The sequence below is a fragment of the Dicentrarchus labrax genome, unplaced genomic scaffold (genome assembly GCF_905237075.1).
Source record: "Dicentrarchus labrax unplaced genomic scaffold, dlabrax2021, whole genome shotgun sequence".
In the NCBI taxonomy this organism is placed as follows: Eukaryota; Metazoa; Chordata; class Actinopteri; family Moronidae; genus Dicentrarchus; species Dicentrarchus labrax.
Genome location: NW_026136853.1, coordinates 417316 through 437500, shown reverse-complemented (window position 1 = coordinate 437500; position 20185 = coordinate 417316). Strand labels below are relative to the sequence as shown.

General features: G+C 44.0%; 1 protein-coding gene and 1 long non-coding RNA gene across 3 annotated transcripts in view; one reads left to right on the top strand and one right to left on the bottom strand.

The window, feature by feature from the left end:
- LOC127360175 (uncharacterized) overlaps positions 1–20185 on the bottom strand; it is a 50885-nt gene that overhangs the window by 10110 nt on the left and 20590 nt on the right. The window lies entirely within an intron of this gene.
- The window catches only part of slc4a2a (solute carrier family 4 member 2a), a 35582-nt gene continuing 19198 nt past the window's right edge, over positions 3802–20185 (top strand). Inside the window, exons 1-6 of the mRNA XM_051394457.1 lie at positions 3802–4096; positions 7983–8100; positions 8556–8709; positions 9734–9947; positions 10025–10143; positions 18170–18318. Of these exons, the coding sequence (XP_051250417.1) occupies positions 8047–8100; positions 8556–8709; positions 9734–9947; positions 10025–10143; positions 18170–18318 (690 nt within the window). The 5' untranslated portion in view covers positions 3802–4096; positions 7983–8046. The remainder of the gene's footprint in view (positions 4097–7982; positions 8101–8555; positions 8710–9733; positions 9948–10024; positions 10144–18169; positions 18319–20185) is intronic.

Here is a 20185-nt window from a genome sequence, read left to right as displayed (position 1 = left end):
ATAGTAATAATAGTAACTGTAGTAATAATAATATTAATAATAATAATAATAATTAAAGCTGCGAGCAGCGTTGAGCGGGACCTCGCACTCCACGCAACTCGGGGCGTGCTGCGGCCGCGTTGCGTGCCGTCGTTACACGTGCAGACCACAACATGAAATTTCACTGTTGTTGGTAGGTGGCGCTATCACTATGTCATATTGTCATGTAAACAAGTTCAGGGTGGGACTGTTATAACACACGGGAAGTTTCATTGAGATTGGACCACGTACGCTGAAGTTATGAGGACGTGTTCAGGGCGAGACTGTTACAGAATATATGAAGCTTACTGGAGATTGGACATTGCACACTGAAGTTATGAGTGCTGTTTTATGGCGAATCTGCTGAATTCGACAAGTCGTCACCAGCACGGTCATTTCATGTAACTCAGCTCAAAATCGCCACGCAGCGCTTACTTCCTATTGCCAGTAGGTGGCGCTATCACTATGTCTGAATATTGTCATGTACACGTGTTCAGGGCGGGACTGTTATCAAGCATTTGAAGTGTGGAGCCGATTGGACAATGTACACTCAAGTTTAGCGAATTCGTGTTTTGTGGCGGTCCATCAAAATTTCCTGCCACCCCACAGACACGCCCCCTCACCACAGTCACCACATATCATCAACAATGTGTTTTGCATTTTAGAAGTACATTTCAGCTGGATCTGATCATCCTGCGAGGAGTACAACATGAAAGTATAAAACGTGATACTTCCTGTTGCCAGTAGGTGGCGCTATCACTATGTCTGAATATTGTCATGTAGACGTGTTCAGGGTGGGACTGTTATCAAATACGTGAAGTTTCATTGAGATTGGATCATGTACGCTGAAGTTATGAGGACGTGTTCAGGGTGGGACTGTACATTGAAGATATGAGTACTATCTGTTTAATGTCCAATCGGTGGAATTCGACATGTCGTCACGGGCACACGGTTAAACATACAGTCAGAAATAGCACAACTTTTGATAACCAATGTGTGTAGATTGAAGTGATCGAATTTGAAGTCAATCTGATAAAATCTGTAGCAGGAGTTAGTTAAAACAGAAGCCCTTAAATGCCGGAAATAGCATCACAGTTTGACATTCGATTCAACCTGGCCAACTTTGAGGGAACGCCACGGACACGCCCTTCAACGTACATGCACAAATAGCACAACTTCTAATCAGAACCATTTGTTGACTGTACTGACCAATTTTCAAGTAGATCCAATAAATTCCCTAGGAGGAGTTCGTTCAAATACAACGTGAAAAATTCACCGAAAATGCGCACGGAATTCACTATGGCCAACTTTGAGGGCACGCCACGGACACGACCTTCAATGTACATGCACAAATAGCACAACTTTTAATCAGAACCATTTTCTGACTCTACTCACAAATTTTGAAGCATATCCGATAAAATCCCTAAGAGGAGTTCGTTCAAATACAACGCGAAAAGTTAGCCGAAAGTGAAACTTTAAATCAAAATGGCCAACTTCCTGTTGGGTTTAGGGTATGGGTCCAAGAGGCTTTTTTGTACGTCCCGGCATGTTACACTTGCCTACCGAGTTTCGTACATATCGGTGAAACGTGGCGCTGGGGCTGCTGTTTTTTTATCCTGTAGGGGGCGCTACAAACACGACAAACACGATTTTTGGTATGTGAGCTTCACGTACCACTCTACACGTACCCTGTGAATTTCATATTCATAACTATTACGGTCTCCGCACAGTGATTTATCATGCCAAAAGAGCGCCACCCAGTGGCGTATTTTTTTTGTCCTTTTTAGGTGAGCCTCAGGAAGCCATGGGGAAGCATCGTACCAGTTTAATCTTAATCACACATACCGTTGTAGAGATATAAACTTCTTCATTTTAAAGAGCGCCACCTTGTGGCAATGACCTGAAATTGTGCACGGTGCCTAAGGAAGACATGTGGAACTATGGACCCAAGTTTGGTGTCAATCGGACATACCAATGTGGAGAAATGGTCCACTTCCTTTTTTGACGAAAAATTTACAGGAAGTGTTAATTTTATAATGTGCTGTTTTTTAAAATTTCAAAATGTTTGAATTACTTTTTTTGCCAGGGCGGTCCCCAGGTGCTAGGACAAAGTGTGTAGGAGGACCACAAAAAAGTAGTTTAAGGACATTTCGTGCTGTAACGAAAAAAAATTATAGGCGGAAATATGCGGGGACGATATGAGGAGATTCAGCTCCATTCACCGAACGCGTGGATATAAGGTTTTTTAATGTGCGACAAACTATGCAGAAGTTATTAGCCTAAACGCACTTTTTATGATAATAGTGCCACCTAGTGGCCGACCTGAAAGTGACGCATAGAATATAAAATTTTTCATGAGGCCTGACCACTTTGCCAAATAAAATTATGTTTTCGTATATGATCAGGGGGGCAAAAACGCAGTCGAAGTGGCCTAAAAATAATAATAATAGGTAAAAAATCGAGCAAAAACGCTGGCTCGGTCCCTAAATATCAGTGATATTGATAATGGCAGTCAAGCAGGACCATGGCAGGAGGCTCCACCAGGATCCATGAGAACCTGCGAGACGAGAAAGCACAAGAACTCCGGGGAAGAAGTGAAGTTAGTAACATGCATTAATGGGACATGAATGAGTGCAGAAAGAGAGAGGAAGAGAGTAGCTCAGTGCACCATGGGAAATCCCCCGATAGTCTAGGCCTATAGCAGCATAACTAAGGGATGGTTCAGGACTCACCTGATCCAGCCCTAACTATAAGCTTTATCAAAGAGGAATGTCTTAAGCCTACTCTTGAATGTGGTGAGGGTGTCTGCCTCCCGAACCACAACTGGAAGCTGGTTCCACAGGAGAGGAGCTTGGTAACTGAAGGCTCTGGCTCCTGTTCTACTTTTTAGAGACTATAGGAACCACAAGTAGCCCAGCATTCAGAGAACGTAGTGTTCTAGTGGGGTAATAGGGTACTATGAGCTCTTTAAGATATGAAGGGGCCTGACCATGAAGAGCTTTATAGGTGAGGAGGAGGATTTTAAATTCTATTCTACATTTTACAGGGAGCCAATGCAGAGAAGCTAGTACAGGAGAGATGTGATCTCTTTTTCTAGTTCCTGTCAGTACTCGTGCTGCAGCGTTCTGAATTAATTGGAGCGTTTTAATGGACTTATTGGGGCAACCTGATAATAAAGAGTTGCAGTAATCCAGCCTTGAAGTAACAAATGCATGGATTAGTTTTTCTGCATCTGTCTGTGATAGGATGTGTCTAATTTTTCTAATATTACGTAAATGAAAGAAGGCAGTCCTAGAGGTCTGCTTTATGTGGGAGTTAAATGACATTTCTTAGACTTAGAATTAGACTTCTCTTTATTGATCCTTTTGGGATGACTCCCGGGAGAAACCCTGTAAACATACAGATGATTGTTACTGACATCACTTACTATAGTTCCTGCTCTCTACCTGTAGGGGACACACTGCACCTGCTGCTCTGGGAGCCAATGGGAAGAGAGCAGAGGTCACTTTCTTATTTGAACATGTTGGAGGTTCAGTGTAGTCACGTAAAGCAGAGCTAAAGAATACTTTACTGCAGTACACACCGTAGCCGTGGCGATGGGTCGGGTCAGGTGATTTTACCTGCCGTATGTTGGGCGTGATGATGAGCAGAGGACCAGTGACATCATCGGACTCAACCTAACAGTCTGTCTGCAGCTGTGTGTGTGTGTGTGTGTGTGTGTGTGTGTGTGTGTGTGTGTGTGTGTGTGTGTGTGTGTGGATAGCCAGGGGGCGGGACTAACCTCGACTGACAGTTTGGTTGCCATGGTGACCTTCAGCTGATCAGGTTTCTACAGACAGAGTTGGACCTTTCCTCCATTCTCTCTGTCTGCTTTCTCTGTTTCCTCTCGTTCTCCTCCCTCCTCTTTTCGTCCCTTCTTTTCTCTCACTTCCTTCTCCCCCTCTCTCCCCCTCTCTCCCTCTTTCTCCCCCTCTCTCCCTCTCTCTCCCCCATCTTCCCTCTCTCCCTGTTCTCTCCCTCTGTTGGTTTCAGTCTTTGCATTATAATTTCTCTCTTTCAGTGCTGCAAGGACGCTGAGGTAGGCTCCAACTCTCTTCCTGTTTCACACACACGCACGCACGCACGCACGCACACACACACACACACACACACACACACACACACACACTCACACAGTGACATTAAGAACAGGACTCAGATCAGCTGTTTCTGTCCTGCAGCACTGACACCATGTTCACACTGAGCGGATCAATCCCAGAAATGATGTTTCATGACAAAAGTTTTTTTTAAAGATTTTATTGGTGTTTCAGTGTTTTTTACTGGTGACAGACACACAGACAGACAGACACACAGACAGACAGACAGGTACTGTAATTATAGCTGAGAAATCTGAAATCTGAGTTTCTGTCTGTACAGTGTCAGTAAAGTCAAAAAAAGACTTCCTGTCGCCTCTAACGTCTCTGTGACAGATCATTTTAAACCTATTATCTGTAACATTCCCTCATTAAACAGTGTATAAACTCCAGAGCTATGTTCTATATGTAGCTGATCAATAATCAATAATCAGAAGCTGTCATACATTGACTGTTTACCATCCACTGTTTAGATCTTGGTGCTTTTTAACTCTAGATTGGAACCGGATGAAGGATTTTACTCATCGGACGTCTGGATCTTAAGTTATCAGAGAAACAAGCTGAGCTAACGTTAGCAGCAGCTCGGCTCGCAGCCCCTCCGGGACGTCCTTTGTCTGTCCAACAGCGTGGGAGAAGCAGTGATTGTTAAGGTGGAACTGCTTTATTCAGTGTGTTTAAGGTGGAACTGCTTTATTCAGTGTGTTTAGTGGTTTTAATCAGCGGGTCTGTTTGTGTTGGAGAGGAGGAGACCTCTGTGGATCATTGGGCTCCCGGTAGAAACCTCCTGAACCATGAACACTGAAGGAATCCTAACCGGGAGAAGCTGACTGCAATGACGCCAATGGTGGTGAAGACAACAACTCCCATGATCCCACGCTGCTTCACCACCTCATCACACTACCTGTTTTCTTATTGTTTGAATATGAGCGGCCCTCTAGTGGAAGGAGGAAAACTACACACTGTACCTTTAAAGAAAAAGTACATTTACTCAAGTACTGTACTTTGTACTTTGTACTCCATTACATTCATTAGATAAGTTCAGTTTGTAGATTCTGATTATTAATATTTTGAGTTGAATCTTGCTTTGCTACTGTCGTACTGCGTCTGTCGTACTGCGTCTGTTGTACCACTTCTGTACCGCGTCTGTAGTACCGCTACTGTAGTACCACTGCTGTAGTACCGCTTCTGTAGCACCGCTACTGTAGTACCACTGCTGTAGTACCGCTACTGTAGTACCACTGCTGTAGTACCGCGTCTGTAGTACCGCTACTGTAGTACCACTGCTGTAGTACCGCGTCTGTAGTACCACTACTGTAGTACCGCTTCTGTAGTACCGCTACTGTAGTACCGCTACTGTAGTACCGCTACTGTAGTACCACTGCTGTCATAACGCTGCTGTAGTACCGCTACTGTAGTACCGCTGCTGTAGTACCGCTGCTGTCGTACTACTGTAGTACCGCTGCTGTCGTAACGCTTCTGTAGTACCACTGCTGTCGTACTACTGTAGTACCACTGCTGTAGTACCACTACTGTAGTACCACTGCTGTAGTACCACTGCTGTCGTACTACTGTAGTACCACTGCTGTAGTACCGCTGCTGTCGTAACGCTTCTGTAGTACCGCTGCTGTCGTACTACTGTAGTACCGCTGCTGTCGTACTACTGTAGTACCGCTGCTGTCGTACTACTGTAGTACCACTGCTGTAGTACCGCTGCTGTCGTACTACTGTAGTACCACTGCTGTAGTACCACTGCTGTCGTACTGCTTCTGTAGTACCGCTACTGTCGTTCTGCGTCTGTCGTACTGCGTGTGTCGTACTGCGTCTGTCGTTCTTGGAGTACTTCTTTCGTCAGTGATGAACATCTGACTGTGTGCTCATAATATATACCTTCATATATAATATATACCTGTCTGTCTGTCTGTCTGTCTGGTCTGTCTCTATAAATACCTCCTATCTGTCTCTCAGTGTTACAGACACCTGATGTGCTGACTCACTCTCTCTCTGATGTGCTGACTCACTCTCTCTGGATCTCTTCAGTCTGATCAGACTCACATTATTTAAGATGACAGTGTGACCTTTAAACTCTGAACTCTCTCCCTCGTTCACTCGTTCATCAGTCGCTGTATAACTGATCTAATGAGCTGATAACCTCCAGTAGGCCGAAACGTTAGCGTGTTGTTCTGACCTGGACAAAAGAAACTAGTGTAACTGAGATTGGTCAACTTTTTATGTGTGTTACCTTTAAAATAATATAAATATTATATATATATATATATATATATGTTGGGCTCCATGTCCTAGGGTGTTACAGTGGTCTAACTGTATTAGTTTAATCAATTAATGGTTATCAAAATTTATAATTATCAAAAGATAATAGAAAATGACTTTAATTAATATTAAAGATCCTCGGGGCACCACCCTTAAGTAAGGGAAACGATAACCAATAATCGATTGATCAGTCTCATGAAAATACACTAAACTATTAATTCAGAAGTCAGATTAATAATTAAATTAATAACTACAACCAAAATTTGGAGTTCTACATAGAAGAGGTTTGTATCACTCACTCTTATACGAAATTAAATAGGCCAGCATATATAAACACAAACATTTATTAAAGAGATATAATAAAAGCAAACAAAACACACACTAAACAATCTAACTTAAAGGAACTAAGCTAGAGGAAAAAGGTGTGTGTGTGTGTGTGTGTGTGTGTGTGTGTGTGTGTGTGTGCGTGCGTGGGGTTTGCGCACCAGAAAAGGTGTGTCGTCTGTTCTCTGACCAGATGTTTCAGGGTATGAAACACGTGTTGGTGAGAGACAAAGAGCATGGATACGCGGGAGGGTTTGAATCCCTCTCCTTGTGTGTGCGCTGAGGTTTAGGCCGAATATATGTGTGTGTGATTTTAGATTAACGGTGTCGTTAAAAGGGAGTTAGTTGCATGCAAAGACTATGTCTGTGTGAAGCGTTAAACTAACATCACCATAGCACTGTCTGAAAGACTACAGTTACTACAGTAACCTCAGTTAATCAATTCAACATCACAATACCACAGGTGGGTCAGCTGGCGGTCCTGTGAGCCAGACTGATCAGAGTTGTGGTTCTAAAGTCCAAACTGTCTCTGCTGTGTAATGAGGCGTTTCGCTCGTTGCTCTGCACAGTTAACGACTCGGCGTTAACGTCGCGTTGCTCAGGTAAAGTCAGCTGGCAGACTTTCTCTTTAAAGCTGCAGATGTTGACTCCTATTAGCGGTGCGCTGGCCAGTGATCACAGGAAAAAACGGGCTCTCGTGCCGTGCTATAATCGTTTGTCGTGCGTCGGCGGCGGGAGGTCCAAACTTATCACCTGGTGTGGGCGAGGTGAGCGAGAAGATGCGAAGGGAGAAGAGAAGAGAGAGAGAAGAGCGTCTATCTGGCTTAAATAGCTGGGATGACGGGTCTGGGGTCCGAGGGAATCTGACCAATGAAGGGCCGGTGTTTGGGCGTTTATTGCCTTCATGCTCCACCTTGACCGCATTCCTGGACCCACGCTGAGGGGTCTGTTATCTGGCGGGCCCTTTCCTTTGTCTTTAGTCACTACAAGCAAGCTTTTTGCTTACATACAGGCCTCGCTGTAATAAAGACCGTTTTCTTTGTGGCCATATTCCAACATTTCCATTTTGGTCCAGTTACCCAGCATATAATATCTATATATATAATACACATTATATATATATAATATTATATATATAATTATATATTATATATATATTATATAAATATATAATATTTAATACTGATATATATTATATAATATTATATAAGATCTAACCTCCAGTATTCTTTCCTCTAGGTTCTGCTACCTGAACTCACCTGCTGAACATTAGACAGACTGACCTCTGACCCCTGAAAAAGCCATGAGCCATCATCAGAGCTCTCTGGGTCCTGGTGACGCCATCAGTCTGTCTGCAGTGAGTCTCAGCAGTTCCTCTTCATTATACACAGATGTAACCAGTCCCTAGTTGGGATTAAGATGAGTGTGGGGCATTCAAGGATTAAAATTACTGTGGGACATTTGGGAACTAAAATGAGCATGGGGTTTTGAGGAACTTTAACGTGGCCCTGTCTGCATTACAACCTCAGAATCAGAATCAGAAATACTTTATTGATCCCCAGGGGAAATTTGTTAACAAAAAATCAATCAAGTAATATAAAACAAAGCTAAAGTTAGAAAAAGTAAGACGACAACGGGAGCTGTAACAGGACGCATGCACACTATTTCTCTGCAACCTGTTTAAATCTAACCTTCCAGAAGTAACTAAGTCCACTAAAAGCTTGGGAAAGTATTTTTACTGCCATCTGCTGGTGAACACGTTCTACATACTCTTCAGGGTTATATTTATATCACTCCTCTTCCCTCCTCCAGTCTCTGTCTGCTCCTCCTCCACGTTGCCATAGCGATGAAGAAGAGGAGGACCTCAACAAGGCCTTTGATGTTCAGGGTTTTCAGCAGATCCTTTGTCCTGCAGCTCGCAGCCCACCAGAGAAACACAGAGTCTGCGATGAACAGGACTTCGAAGGTGAGAAACAAAAACCTGGTTTCAGGAGGTCTTAAGGTGGTTTAAGAGGTTTTTGATCAAGTTCAAGCATCTATAAGATGTTGTAAAGGTTCTGGAAGTGGTTCCAGAGTGTTTCAAGCTGCTGTGGTGGTTTAGTGGAGTCCCTGAGATGGTTGAACACATCCTTGAAGTGGTTCTCACCATCTTCAGCATGTTCTAGAAGTTGCAGAAAAGCTTCAGTTCCAGCTCATGGTCTTTATGGTGAGTTCTAAGAGATTTTCAAGGGGTTGTTAAGGACTCTTGTAAATGGTTACAGAAGTTATTGGACAGTCAAATGATGGAGGTTGTAGCAGTCCCCTCATTCACTCATTTATTCATTCATTCATTCATTCATTCATGTCTGCTGCTATTTGGTTTTTCCCATTTCATTTTGGATCAATTGGAAATATTCTTGTGGGTTGATTAGAGGTTCATTCAGTTCACCTGACTCATCAACACAATGATGGAGAGCAGCCTGGTGGTTCCCTCTTGGCCAATCTGGGTGTGAACCATTGTTGAAGGCCTAAGAGAGGTGTGGAACTGCTCACCCATGGGGCATTTGGATCCTTTCTCTATTCGGTGCAGAACTCACACTATGAGACAGTCAGTCAGAAACTTCTTAGGACCCCTGAGATTTCTTTGCGGTCTCTCTTGTTTCCCAAAAGTGTTTGAGAAGTGTCGCTAAACCCAGAGAGAAAGTTGTGCCATTTGTGCCTGTACCAGGGCAGTCTGGTGTAATTTGGGCAAGAGTTCAAAAGGATGTTTGACAAGGTTCTAGTAACCCTGTAGGAGTCCTTTAGACCTTGAATGCAGGAACATTGAGGAGGTTCAAGTGGTTTTGGAGGAATGTTCATGGATTGTTAAGCAGTCTCCTGGTTGTATGAGGAGGTTCTAGTGGTTTTTAAGAAGGTCAAGATCAAGGTGGAACAGATCATGGGCTCTTTGAAGACGTTCTAGAGCTTGATGCTCATTGAATTTGTTATATTGATTTTATTTCCTGTTGTAGATCACCGTCACTTTTCTCCCCATGTCCATCATCCTCTGTCCAAACCGCCCGCTGACAGCAGGAGGAAGAGGAGCAATGAGGGGAGGAAGGAGGGGAGGAAGGAGGGGAGGCGAGGCTCTGCCCCTAACACTGCAGCCACCATAGAGGAATACCAGGAAGAAGACGAGGGCGAGGAAGAGTCCTACGATGAAGAAGAGGGACGAACGGCCACAAGGTGAGTAACTGGTAAATATAGGATTTGTCTTTTCTACAAAAATACACTTTTTTCATTATAACTCCTCCCCTTCACAGTGACTCACCCCCCGTCTCAACCAATCACAACGGCCTCTCACCTGCTTGCATCATGACAACTGTTGCCACCGACGACGAGGCTGAAACGCTGATGTCTGTTGACCTGGATGGCATCAAGAGTCAGTAAACCTGCTTCAGACTGTTCACATACACAGTGATGACTTTATTTTTACGCTTTAGATATAACGTCACAGATACATTACATATATAAATCTAACTCAGTGTAATTTTAGATTTAGTGCTATCTAGTGGCAGTTGCAGATCACAATCACTCGCTCATCCTTTCTTTACAAGCACAAAGGAGAAACAGTGCATTACATAATTTTATAATATGATATAATTTTTTTACCTTGGAATGAGATGTTTTTGTCTACAGAGGGAGCAGCTCCTCTTCTGGCGGACTCCGCCATCAGGATCAGAATCAGGTTTATTGCCCAGTAAGTTTTTATACATAGAAGGGATTTGTTGCATTGGTACATAAAAAATCACAAAAAAAATCAAGTACTTTTAAAATATATATAAAGATAGAAAGATCTAAAACTGTACAAGAATGTTGTACATGTTTAACTGTTTCTACAGTAGCCCAGAACGGACAAACCAAACACTGGATGTAGATACAGTTGGAAAGAGAGGGTGAAACAAGTGAGTTGCAATCTGCGATTATACCACTAGATGGCCCTAAATCCTGAACACTGGATGTTTAAATAATGACATTCCCATCAGCCTAAGCTCTACTGTTGTATACTGACACATAGCTAATGTGGTGAATGTAGTAAGCACCTGATAAACATCAGCATGTTAGCGTAAAAATGAAAATGAGCTACAGATTTATGAAGACTGTGGGGGGGCGACATGATTTGAGGACAAACTGAAGGAATTTTTTCCAACTTGAAAGAGCTTTCTGTTACTTCTTGGTCTTCATCATGTGACCTGCTGAGCTGAACACAATGCTGCCGTCCTACATGCCGAGCCCACAGCCTCTATCTATTGTTACTGTGTGTGCGGTTCTGGTCCTGGCTCTGGTCCTGGTCCTAGTTCAGATGGACCTGAAGCCAGTCTCCGCTCTGGTTGTGATCAAATATTTCAACTGTTTGTTGTTTGACAGACTGAAGGCTGAAGTCAGTGAGTACTCACCTGTTTCCACCTGTGTTACTGCTTCTTTAACAGTCATAGATTAAACTGTTCAACTATCAGCAGCTTTAAAAGTAACTCTTCATCGTTTTCTATCAAAAGAAAAACTTACTGATATAGTCGACTTGTTCTGGATGTTTCTCTTTACTGGATGAAACTGATGGTCCATCTGAAACGAGAGGATTTATAAAAACTGAATTTAATTTAATTATTTCTCTTGCTGTTTATTTTCCAGCCAAATGTTTTCTGTTTCATTTTCTGACTGATGACAGACAGTTAGCATCATTAGCATCATTAGCATTAATAACCAGCTATATGGACAATATCTCAGCAGCTGATTTGCTGATTGGGACAATATAGGAGGGTTAGGGTTTATTGAGGATCAGAATCAGACATACTTTAATAATCCCGTGGGGAAATTACTTGGATGATGAATCTATTTCTGACAAAATGGACGTTTAAACGAGAAGTGAATATTTCTGCTCCCAGTGGGCTGGTTGTGGTTCAGTCTGAGGTTATTGATATGATCATATTCCTTAATACTGACTGTGTCTTATGTATTAGCTACTGTGGTTATGTATTAGTCATATAAATATATAATATTATTTTAAATCAGCGCTCCTCACTGTAAAAAATGTCTTGTCAAAAGAAATAAAATAGGTTAAATACAGTTTCTGTAAAACACCATCATATCTCACAGCAAAACAAGAACACATTAAGATCGAACATTTTAAAGGAATTTATATGTCTTTTTATATTACAGAAATCTGTTTCATGTTGCAAAACCGTTTCTTTTGATAATAAAACTTTTGTAATGAAACAACAGGACTAATATCCTTTTACTGTAATAGTAGAAAAAGTTCTGTGTGGGAGAAATATGGAAACTTCTGGTTTAAATGCCCATTTTGTATTTTGAAAATATCAGGAATGGATTCTTTGTACTCAACATTTCTGGTTCACAGTGAGGAAATATTGGCTGCAAACAGACTAATACACAACCTGAGGACACAGACGACACTGCAGAGAAATATAATATTCCATAATTATAACTGTAGCTAACAGCTGGGGCTCAACATTCAGTCAGTGATTACTGAACTTAATGTTATACTAGTATATTATATAACTATAGATATAAAACACCTTTCAGTTGCCCCTCCTCACTTAAAGATTACATTTTTCAGTCTTCTAGAAATGTGACTGATCAATAGTATTGATCAGTAATCAAAGATGATCATAATATACAGAAATACAACCGCTCTTACAAGCTTCAGTATTTGACACTGACTGCAGGTAGAGGGCGCCGGTCAGCTGACTCTCACTGCTGGAATGTGATTGGCTGTTTGCTGATTATTTCCTGGAAAACAAGTGTGTGTGTGTGTGTGTGTGTGTGTGTGTGTGTGTGTGTGTGTGTGTGTGTGTGTGTGTGTGTGTGTGTGTGTGTGTGTGTGTGTGTGTGTGTGTGTGTGTGTGTGTGATAATTCACGTCTCGTCTTACTGATTCTTCACTGAGGTTCAGTCGAGCCTGAAACCCTGTTAGACCACAGAAAGTTCCCATGAGACCACCTGGGCACAAAATCTACCTGTTGGAAACACCTGAGAGCCTCCAGCCAATCACCAACAGCTGTAGATACAGAATGAACATACAGAAAACAACCATCCAATACTTCTCACTGGATAAACACCACCAGTGGTCGTTCATTAAACTGTAGCTAACAGCGCCACCAGTGGTCGTTCAGTGAACTGTAGCTAACAGCGCCACCAGTGGTCGTTCATTAAACTGTAGCTAACAGCGCCACCAGTGGTCGTTCATTAAACTGTAGCTAACAGCGCCCCAGTGGCCGTTCATTAAACTGTAGCTAACAGCGCCACCAGTGGTCGTTCATTAAACTGTAGCTAACAGCGCCACCAGTGGTCGTTCAGTGAACTGTAGCTAACAGCGCCACCAGTGGTCGTTCATTAAACTGTAGCTAACAGCGCCACCAGTGGTCGTTCATTAAACTGTAGCTAACAGCGCTCCAGTGGTCGTTCAGTGAACTGTAGCTAACAGCGCCACCAGTGGTCGTTCATTGAACTGTAACTAACAGCGCCTCCAGTGGTCATTCATTAAACTGTAGCTAACAGCGCCTCCAGTGGTCATTCATTAAACTGTAGCTAACAGCGCCACCAGTGGTCGTTCAGTGAACTGTAACTAACAGCGCCTCCAGTGGTCATTCATTAAACTGTAGCTAACAGCGCCACCAGTGGTCGTTCATTAAACTGTAGCTAACAGCGCCACCAGTGGTCGTTCATTAAACTGTAGCTAACAGCGCCACAAGTGGTCGTTCAGTGAACTGTAGCTAACAGCGCCACCAGTGGTCGTTCATTAAACTGTAGCTAACAGCGCCACCAGTGGTCGTTCAGTGAACTGTAGCTAACAGCGCCACAAGTGGTCGTTCAGTGAACTGTAGCTAACAGCGCCACCAGTGGTCGTTCATTAAACTGTAGCTAACAGCGCCACCAGTGGTCGTTCATTAAACTGTAGCTAACAGCGCCTCCAGTGGCCGTTCATTAAACTGTACCCAACAGCGCCACCAGTGGTCGTTCAGTGAACTGTAGCTAACAGCGCCACCAGTGGTCGTTCATTAAACTGTAGCTAACAGCGCCACCAGTGGTCGTTCATTAAACTGTAGCTAGCAGCGCCACCAGTGGTCGTTCATTAAACTGTAGCTAACAGCGCCACCAGTGGTCGTTCATTAAACTGTAGCTAACAGCGCCACCAGTGGTCGTTCAGTGAACTGTAGCAACAGCGCCACCAGTGGTCGTTCATTAAACTGTAGCTAACAGCGCCACCAGTGGTCGTTCATTAAACTGTAGCTAACAGCGCCACCAGTGGTCGTTCAGTGAACTGTAGCTAACAGCGCCACCAGTGGTCGTTCATTAAACTGTAGCTAACAGCGCCACCAGTGGTCGTTCATTAAACTGTAGCTAACAGCGCCTCCAGTGGCCGTTCATTAAACTGTAGCTAACAGCGCCACCAGTGGTCGTTCATTAAACTGTAGCTAACAGCGCCACCAGTGGTCGTTCAGTGAACTGTAGCTAACAGCGCCACCAGTGGTCGTTCATTAAACTGTAGCAACAGCGCCACCAGTGGTCGTTCATTAAACTGTAGCTAACAGCGCCTCCAGTGGTTGTTCATTAAACTGTAGCTAACAGCGCCTCCAGTGGTCGTTCAGTGAACTGTAACTAACAGCGCCTCCAGTGGTCGTTCATTAAACTGTAGCTAACAGCGCTCCAGTGGTCGTTCAGTGAACTGTAGCTAACAGCGCCACCAGTGGTCGTTCATTGAACTGTAACTAACAGCGCCTCCAGTGGTCATTCATTAAACTGTAGCTAACAGCGCCTCCAGTGGTCATTCATTAAACTGTAGCAACAGCGCCACCAGTGGTCGTTCAGTGAACTGTAACTAACAGCGCCTCCAGTGGTCATTCATTAAACTGTAGCTAACAGCGCCACCAGTGGTCGTTCATTAAACTGTAGCTAACAGCGCCACAAGTGGTCGTTCAGTGAACTGTAGCTAACAGCGCCACCAGTGGTCGTTCATTAAACTGTAGCTAACAGCGCCACCAGTGGTCGTTCAGTGAACTGTAGCTAACAGCGCCACAAGTGGTCGTTCAGTGAACTGTAGCTAACAGCGCCACCAGTGGTCGTTCATTAAACTGTAGCTAACAGCGCCACCAGTGGTCGTTCATTAAACTGTAGCTAACAGCGCCCCAGTGGCCGTTCATTAAACTGTAGCTAACAGCGCCACCAGTGGTCGTTCAGTGAACTGTAGCTAACAGCGCCACCAGTGGTCGTTCAGTGAACTGTAGCTAACAGCGCCACCAGTGGTCGTTCATTAAACTGTAGCTAACAGCGCCACCAGTGGTCGTTCATTAAACTGTAGCTAACAGCGCCACCAGTGGTCGTTCATTAAACTGTAGCTAACAGCGCCACCAGTGGTCGTTCAGTGAACTGTAGCTAACAGCGCCACCAGTGGTCGTTCATTAAACTGTAGCTAACAGCGCCACCAGTGGTCGTTCAGTGAACTGTAGCTAACAGCGCCACCAGTGGTCGTTCATTAAACTGTAGCTAACAGCGCCACCAGTGGTCGTTCATTAAACTGTAGCTAACAGCGCCACCAGTGGTCGTTCATTAAACTGTAGCTAACAGCGCCACCAGTGGCCGTTCATTAAACTGTAGCTAACAGCGCCACCAGTGGTCGTTCAGTGAACTGTAGCTAACAGCGCCACCAGTGGTCGTTCAGTGAACTGTAGCTAACAGCGCCACCAGTGGTCGTTCAGTGAACTGTAGCTAACAGCGCCACCAGTGGCCGTTCAGTGAACTGTAGCTAACAGCGCCACCAGTGGTCGTTCAGTGAACTGTAGCTAACAGCGCCACCAGTGGTCGTTCAGTGAACTGAAGCTAACAGCGCCACCAGTGGTCGTTCAGTGAACTGTAACTAACAGCGCCACCAGTGGTCGTTCAGTGAACTGTAACTAACAGCGCCACCAGTGGTCGTTCAGTGAACTGCATCCTGGGCGTCGGCCAACAGAGACAAACACTGAACGCTGTAAAATAACTGACGATCATATTTAGAATAACGTTTCTATCTGCAATGTTCCTATATTTTATTTGGACCGTTAGCTCCATGCTAATAACTAGCTCGCTGTTTACCAATCAGCCATCAGCCAACACCACGAAGCAACCAACACCAGACCCACAATGCAACACCAAGATACAGCTGGAGAACCCCAGTTAGCTTAGCCACAGTTAGCTAGCTGGATGCCCCTCCCCTCACATCACTCTCAGCTAGTAGAAAGCTATCGTTAGCTTTGTGCCACTTTGTGCCTCAGAAACATAAGTTAGTATCGTGGATCAACGTTAGCCAACTAACAGATTCACTCAGATAGGATTTTGCTAGTGATAGCGTTAGCAAGCAAGCTAATGTTAGCCAGCCAGATTGAATAACATTATGACATCCCGGGAGTCTGGATGAAGCTAGCTGACAATATTTTGCTACATTAGCTAGCTATCAATTCGACCATGTAAGCAACCAAGCTAACGTTCTCCAGCTAAAAGCACAATCAGTCGCCCACTGTTGGCACTGTAGGGAGCATAAAGGTCACAACCTTTGACCCTCATCCTACATAGAGACACATAGAGACACATAGAGACACATAGAGATCAGTCCACAGACAGCAGAGGGACAAAGCTACACTACAACCTGTTCACACACACACTGACACACACACTGACTCACACACTGACACACACACACTGACTCACACACTAACACACACACACTGACACACACACTAACACACACACACTGACACACACACTGACACACACACACACACACACACACTGACACACACACTGACACACACACACACCTGACTCACACACTACCACAACACACACACACACTGACTCACACACTAACACACACACTGACACACACACACACTGACACACACACACACACACACTGACTCACACACTGACACACACACACACTGACTCACACACTAACACACACACTGACACACACACTGACACACACACTGACACACACACACACTGACACACTGACACACACACACACACTGACTCACACACTAACACACACACTAACACACACACACACTGACACACACACTGACACACACACACACACACTGACTCACACACTAACACACACACTAACACACACACACTGACACACACACACACTGACACACACACACACTGACTCACACACTAACACACACACTGACACACACTCACACACTAACACACACACTGACACACACACTGACTCACACACCAACACACACACTGACACACACACACACACACACACACACTGACACACACACACACACACACTGACACACACACACTGACTCACACACTAACACACACACACACACTGACTCAGACACTGACACACACTCACACACTGACACACACACTGACACACACTCACACACTAACACACACACTGACACACACACTGACTCACACACCAACACACACACTGACACACACACACACTGACACACACACACACTGACACTCACACACTAACACACACACACACACTGACTCAGACACTGACACTCACACATTGATACACACACACTGACTGACACACACTGACACTCACACACTGATACACACACACTGACTGACACACACACTGACTGACACACACACTGACACACACACACACACACTGACTCACACACTAACACACACACTAACACACACACACTGACACACACACACTGACACTCACACACTGATACACACACTGACACTCACACACGACGACACACACACACTGACACACACACAGACACACACACTGACACTCACACACTGACTGACACACACACTGACTGACACACACACTGATACACACACACTGACTCACACACACTGACACACACACACTGACACTCACACACTGATACACACACTGACTCACACACACTGACACACACACACTGACTGACACACACACTGACACACACACTGACTCACACACACTGATACACACACACTGACTGATACACACACTGATACACACACACTGACACTCACACACTGATACACACACTGACCCACACACACTGATACACACACACTGACTGATACACACACTGACACGCACACTGACTCACACACACACTGACACGCACACTGACTCACACACACACACTGACACACACACACACTAACACTCACACACTGATACACACACACTGACTCACACACACACTGACACACACACACTGACACACACACTGACACTCACACACACTGATCAATAATCTGTAATCAGCTTTAAATTAAGATAATGTGTTATTTTATATCTAAAAGCAGGTGAATGAAAAGGAAAGCGAGAACAAAGGAATGTGTGTTGGTAAGAACCAGGTTTTAACCTCTGACCTCTGACCCCCCCACACTGTTGCTCCACCCCCTCAGGTCACCGATTGGACGACGTACCAGCTGTTCGACGTCACCTGGTGAGGCGGAGCTCCAGAGGGCCGATCGTCCATGTGACTAAAGATCAGATCAGCAGCCGGACACAGTCACACCTGCAACACCTGCAGCCAGACCGCACCCCCCACGAGGTCAGAGGGCGGGGCCTGTAGTTTATGATCTTATTGTTTTATTATGACCTCACAGTGAACAGGAACACTTTCACTACCTGCAGTCTCTTATTGTCTCCTGGGTGCTAAATGCTCAGTGGTCCAGTGAGGATGACTTAAAAACAGCAGATCTTTAAAGGAGGTTCTGAACTGAAGAAGATGATCAGGTCTGAGTGACTCCAACAAGAAATGATATGAACATTTTATTTTCTAACAATCAGACACATAAAAGCTTTGATGTGTTTCACACGCCGATGGTTTCGCCGGTCGTCTGGATCAGTAAACCTGATCTGTGGTGAGAAATGAGCGTCTGGATGTTTCTCTTTACTGGATGAAACTGATGATCCATTTATATTAATGTTATTTCTCTTGCTGTTTAATCGTCTTTTCCAGCCAGTAGACCCCATGGTGAACCCAGAACCGAGTAAATGTTCAGTCTGGGTCTCCAGATGTTACACTGACAGATGCTAACCTGCATATGTTGGACAATTAGCATTAGCATTCAAAATACAAAATGGACGTTTAAACCAGAAGTGTCCATATTTGAACTCCCAGTGGGCTGATTGTGGTTCATTGATATGATCAATAACAGGTCAGTCACACCAGTGACACTGAGCTCCAATATATTGATCATATAAATCACAATCAGGCCACTGGGAGCTGAAATATGGACACATCATCTTCAATTAACCAAAACCTCCTATATTGTCCCAATCAGCCAATCAGCTGCTGAGATATTGTCCATATAGCTGGTTATTAATGCTAATGCTGCTAATGATGCTAACTGTCTGTCATCAGTCAGTGTAACTGCTGGAGAGCCAGACTGAACATTTCTAACAGAACTAAGGCTGACGCAGGATTTATGGTGAGTTCAGGTGAACGGGGTCGTCAGCTGCTGGTTCAGGTTTTGGTGTGAACAGGAGGAGACGGTCTGTATGACAATGGACCAAAATGAGGCTGACAGGAGGGATGAAAGACGAGCCGCGAGTCTGAGCAGGTTAATCCTGGAGGTATTGTGAACGGGTGACAAACTGGACTCTGAGTAATGAGACAGTCAGACAGGTAGAGACAGACAGGTAGGGACAGACAGGTAGAGAGAGGTAAACTCAGAGGCCTGTCTGTCTATCGGCTCAGTTTGGTTTGGTCTTCAGGATGGTCGGTTTGGACCTGAAGAATCGACACAGCAAGGTACAGACAGAGTTATCCCTGGTTGGTCTGGGTTGGTTTACTTTAGTCTTGTCCATGTTTAGCCTGGTTTAAGTTATTTGGTCCACTTCAGTCTGGTTTGGTCCTGGTTCATTGTTGATCCTGTGATTTGATTAGAGAACTTAGCAGAACTGAAACACTGAATATGTTTTTATATCTTCAGTAGGAATCAATAAGCCACAGACAGTAAGTGAGACAGTATTAAGAGACGGACAATCTTTATGGATGATATTGATCAGTATACACTGTATTTTTATTGATTATATTGATCAGTATACACTGTATCTTTATGGATGATATTGATCAGTATACACTGTATTTTTATTGATTATATTGATCAGTATACACTGTATCTTTATGGATGATATTGATCAGTATACACTGTATCTTTATGGATGACATTGATCAGTATACACTGTATCTTTATGGATGATATTGATCAGTATACACTGTATCTTTATGGATGACATTGATCAGTATACACTGTATTTTTATTGATTATATTGATCAGTATACACTGTATCTTTATGGATGACATTGATCAGTATACACTGTATCTTTATGGATGATATTGATCAGTTGGCAAGCCAGCCGGCCAGTTGGATAATGAATGTACGTTTATAAAAATCAGTCAGTGTTCATT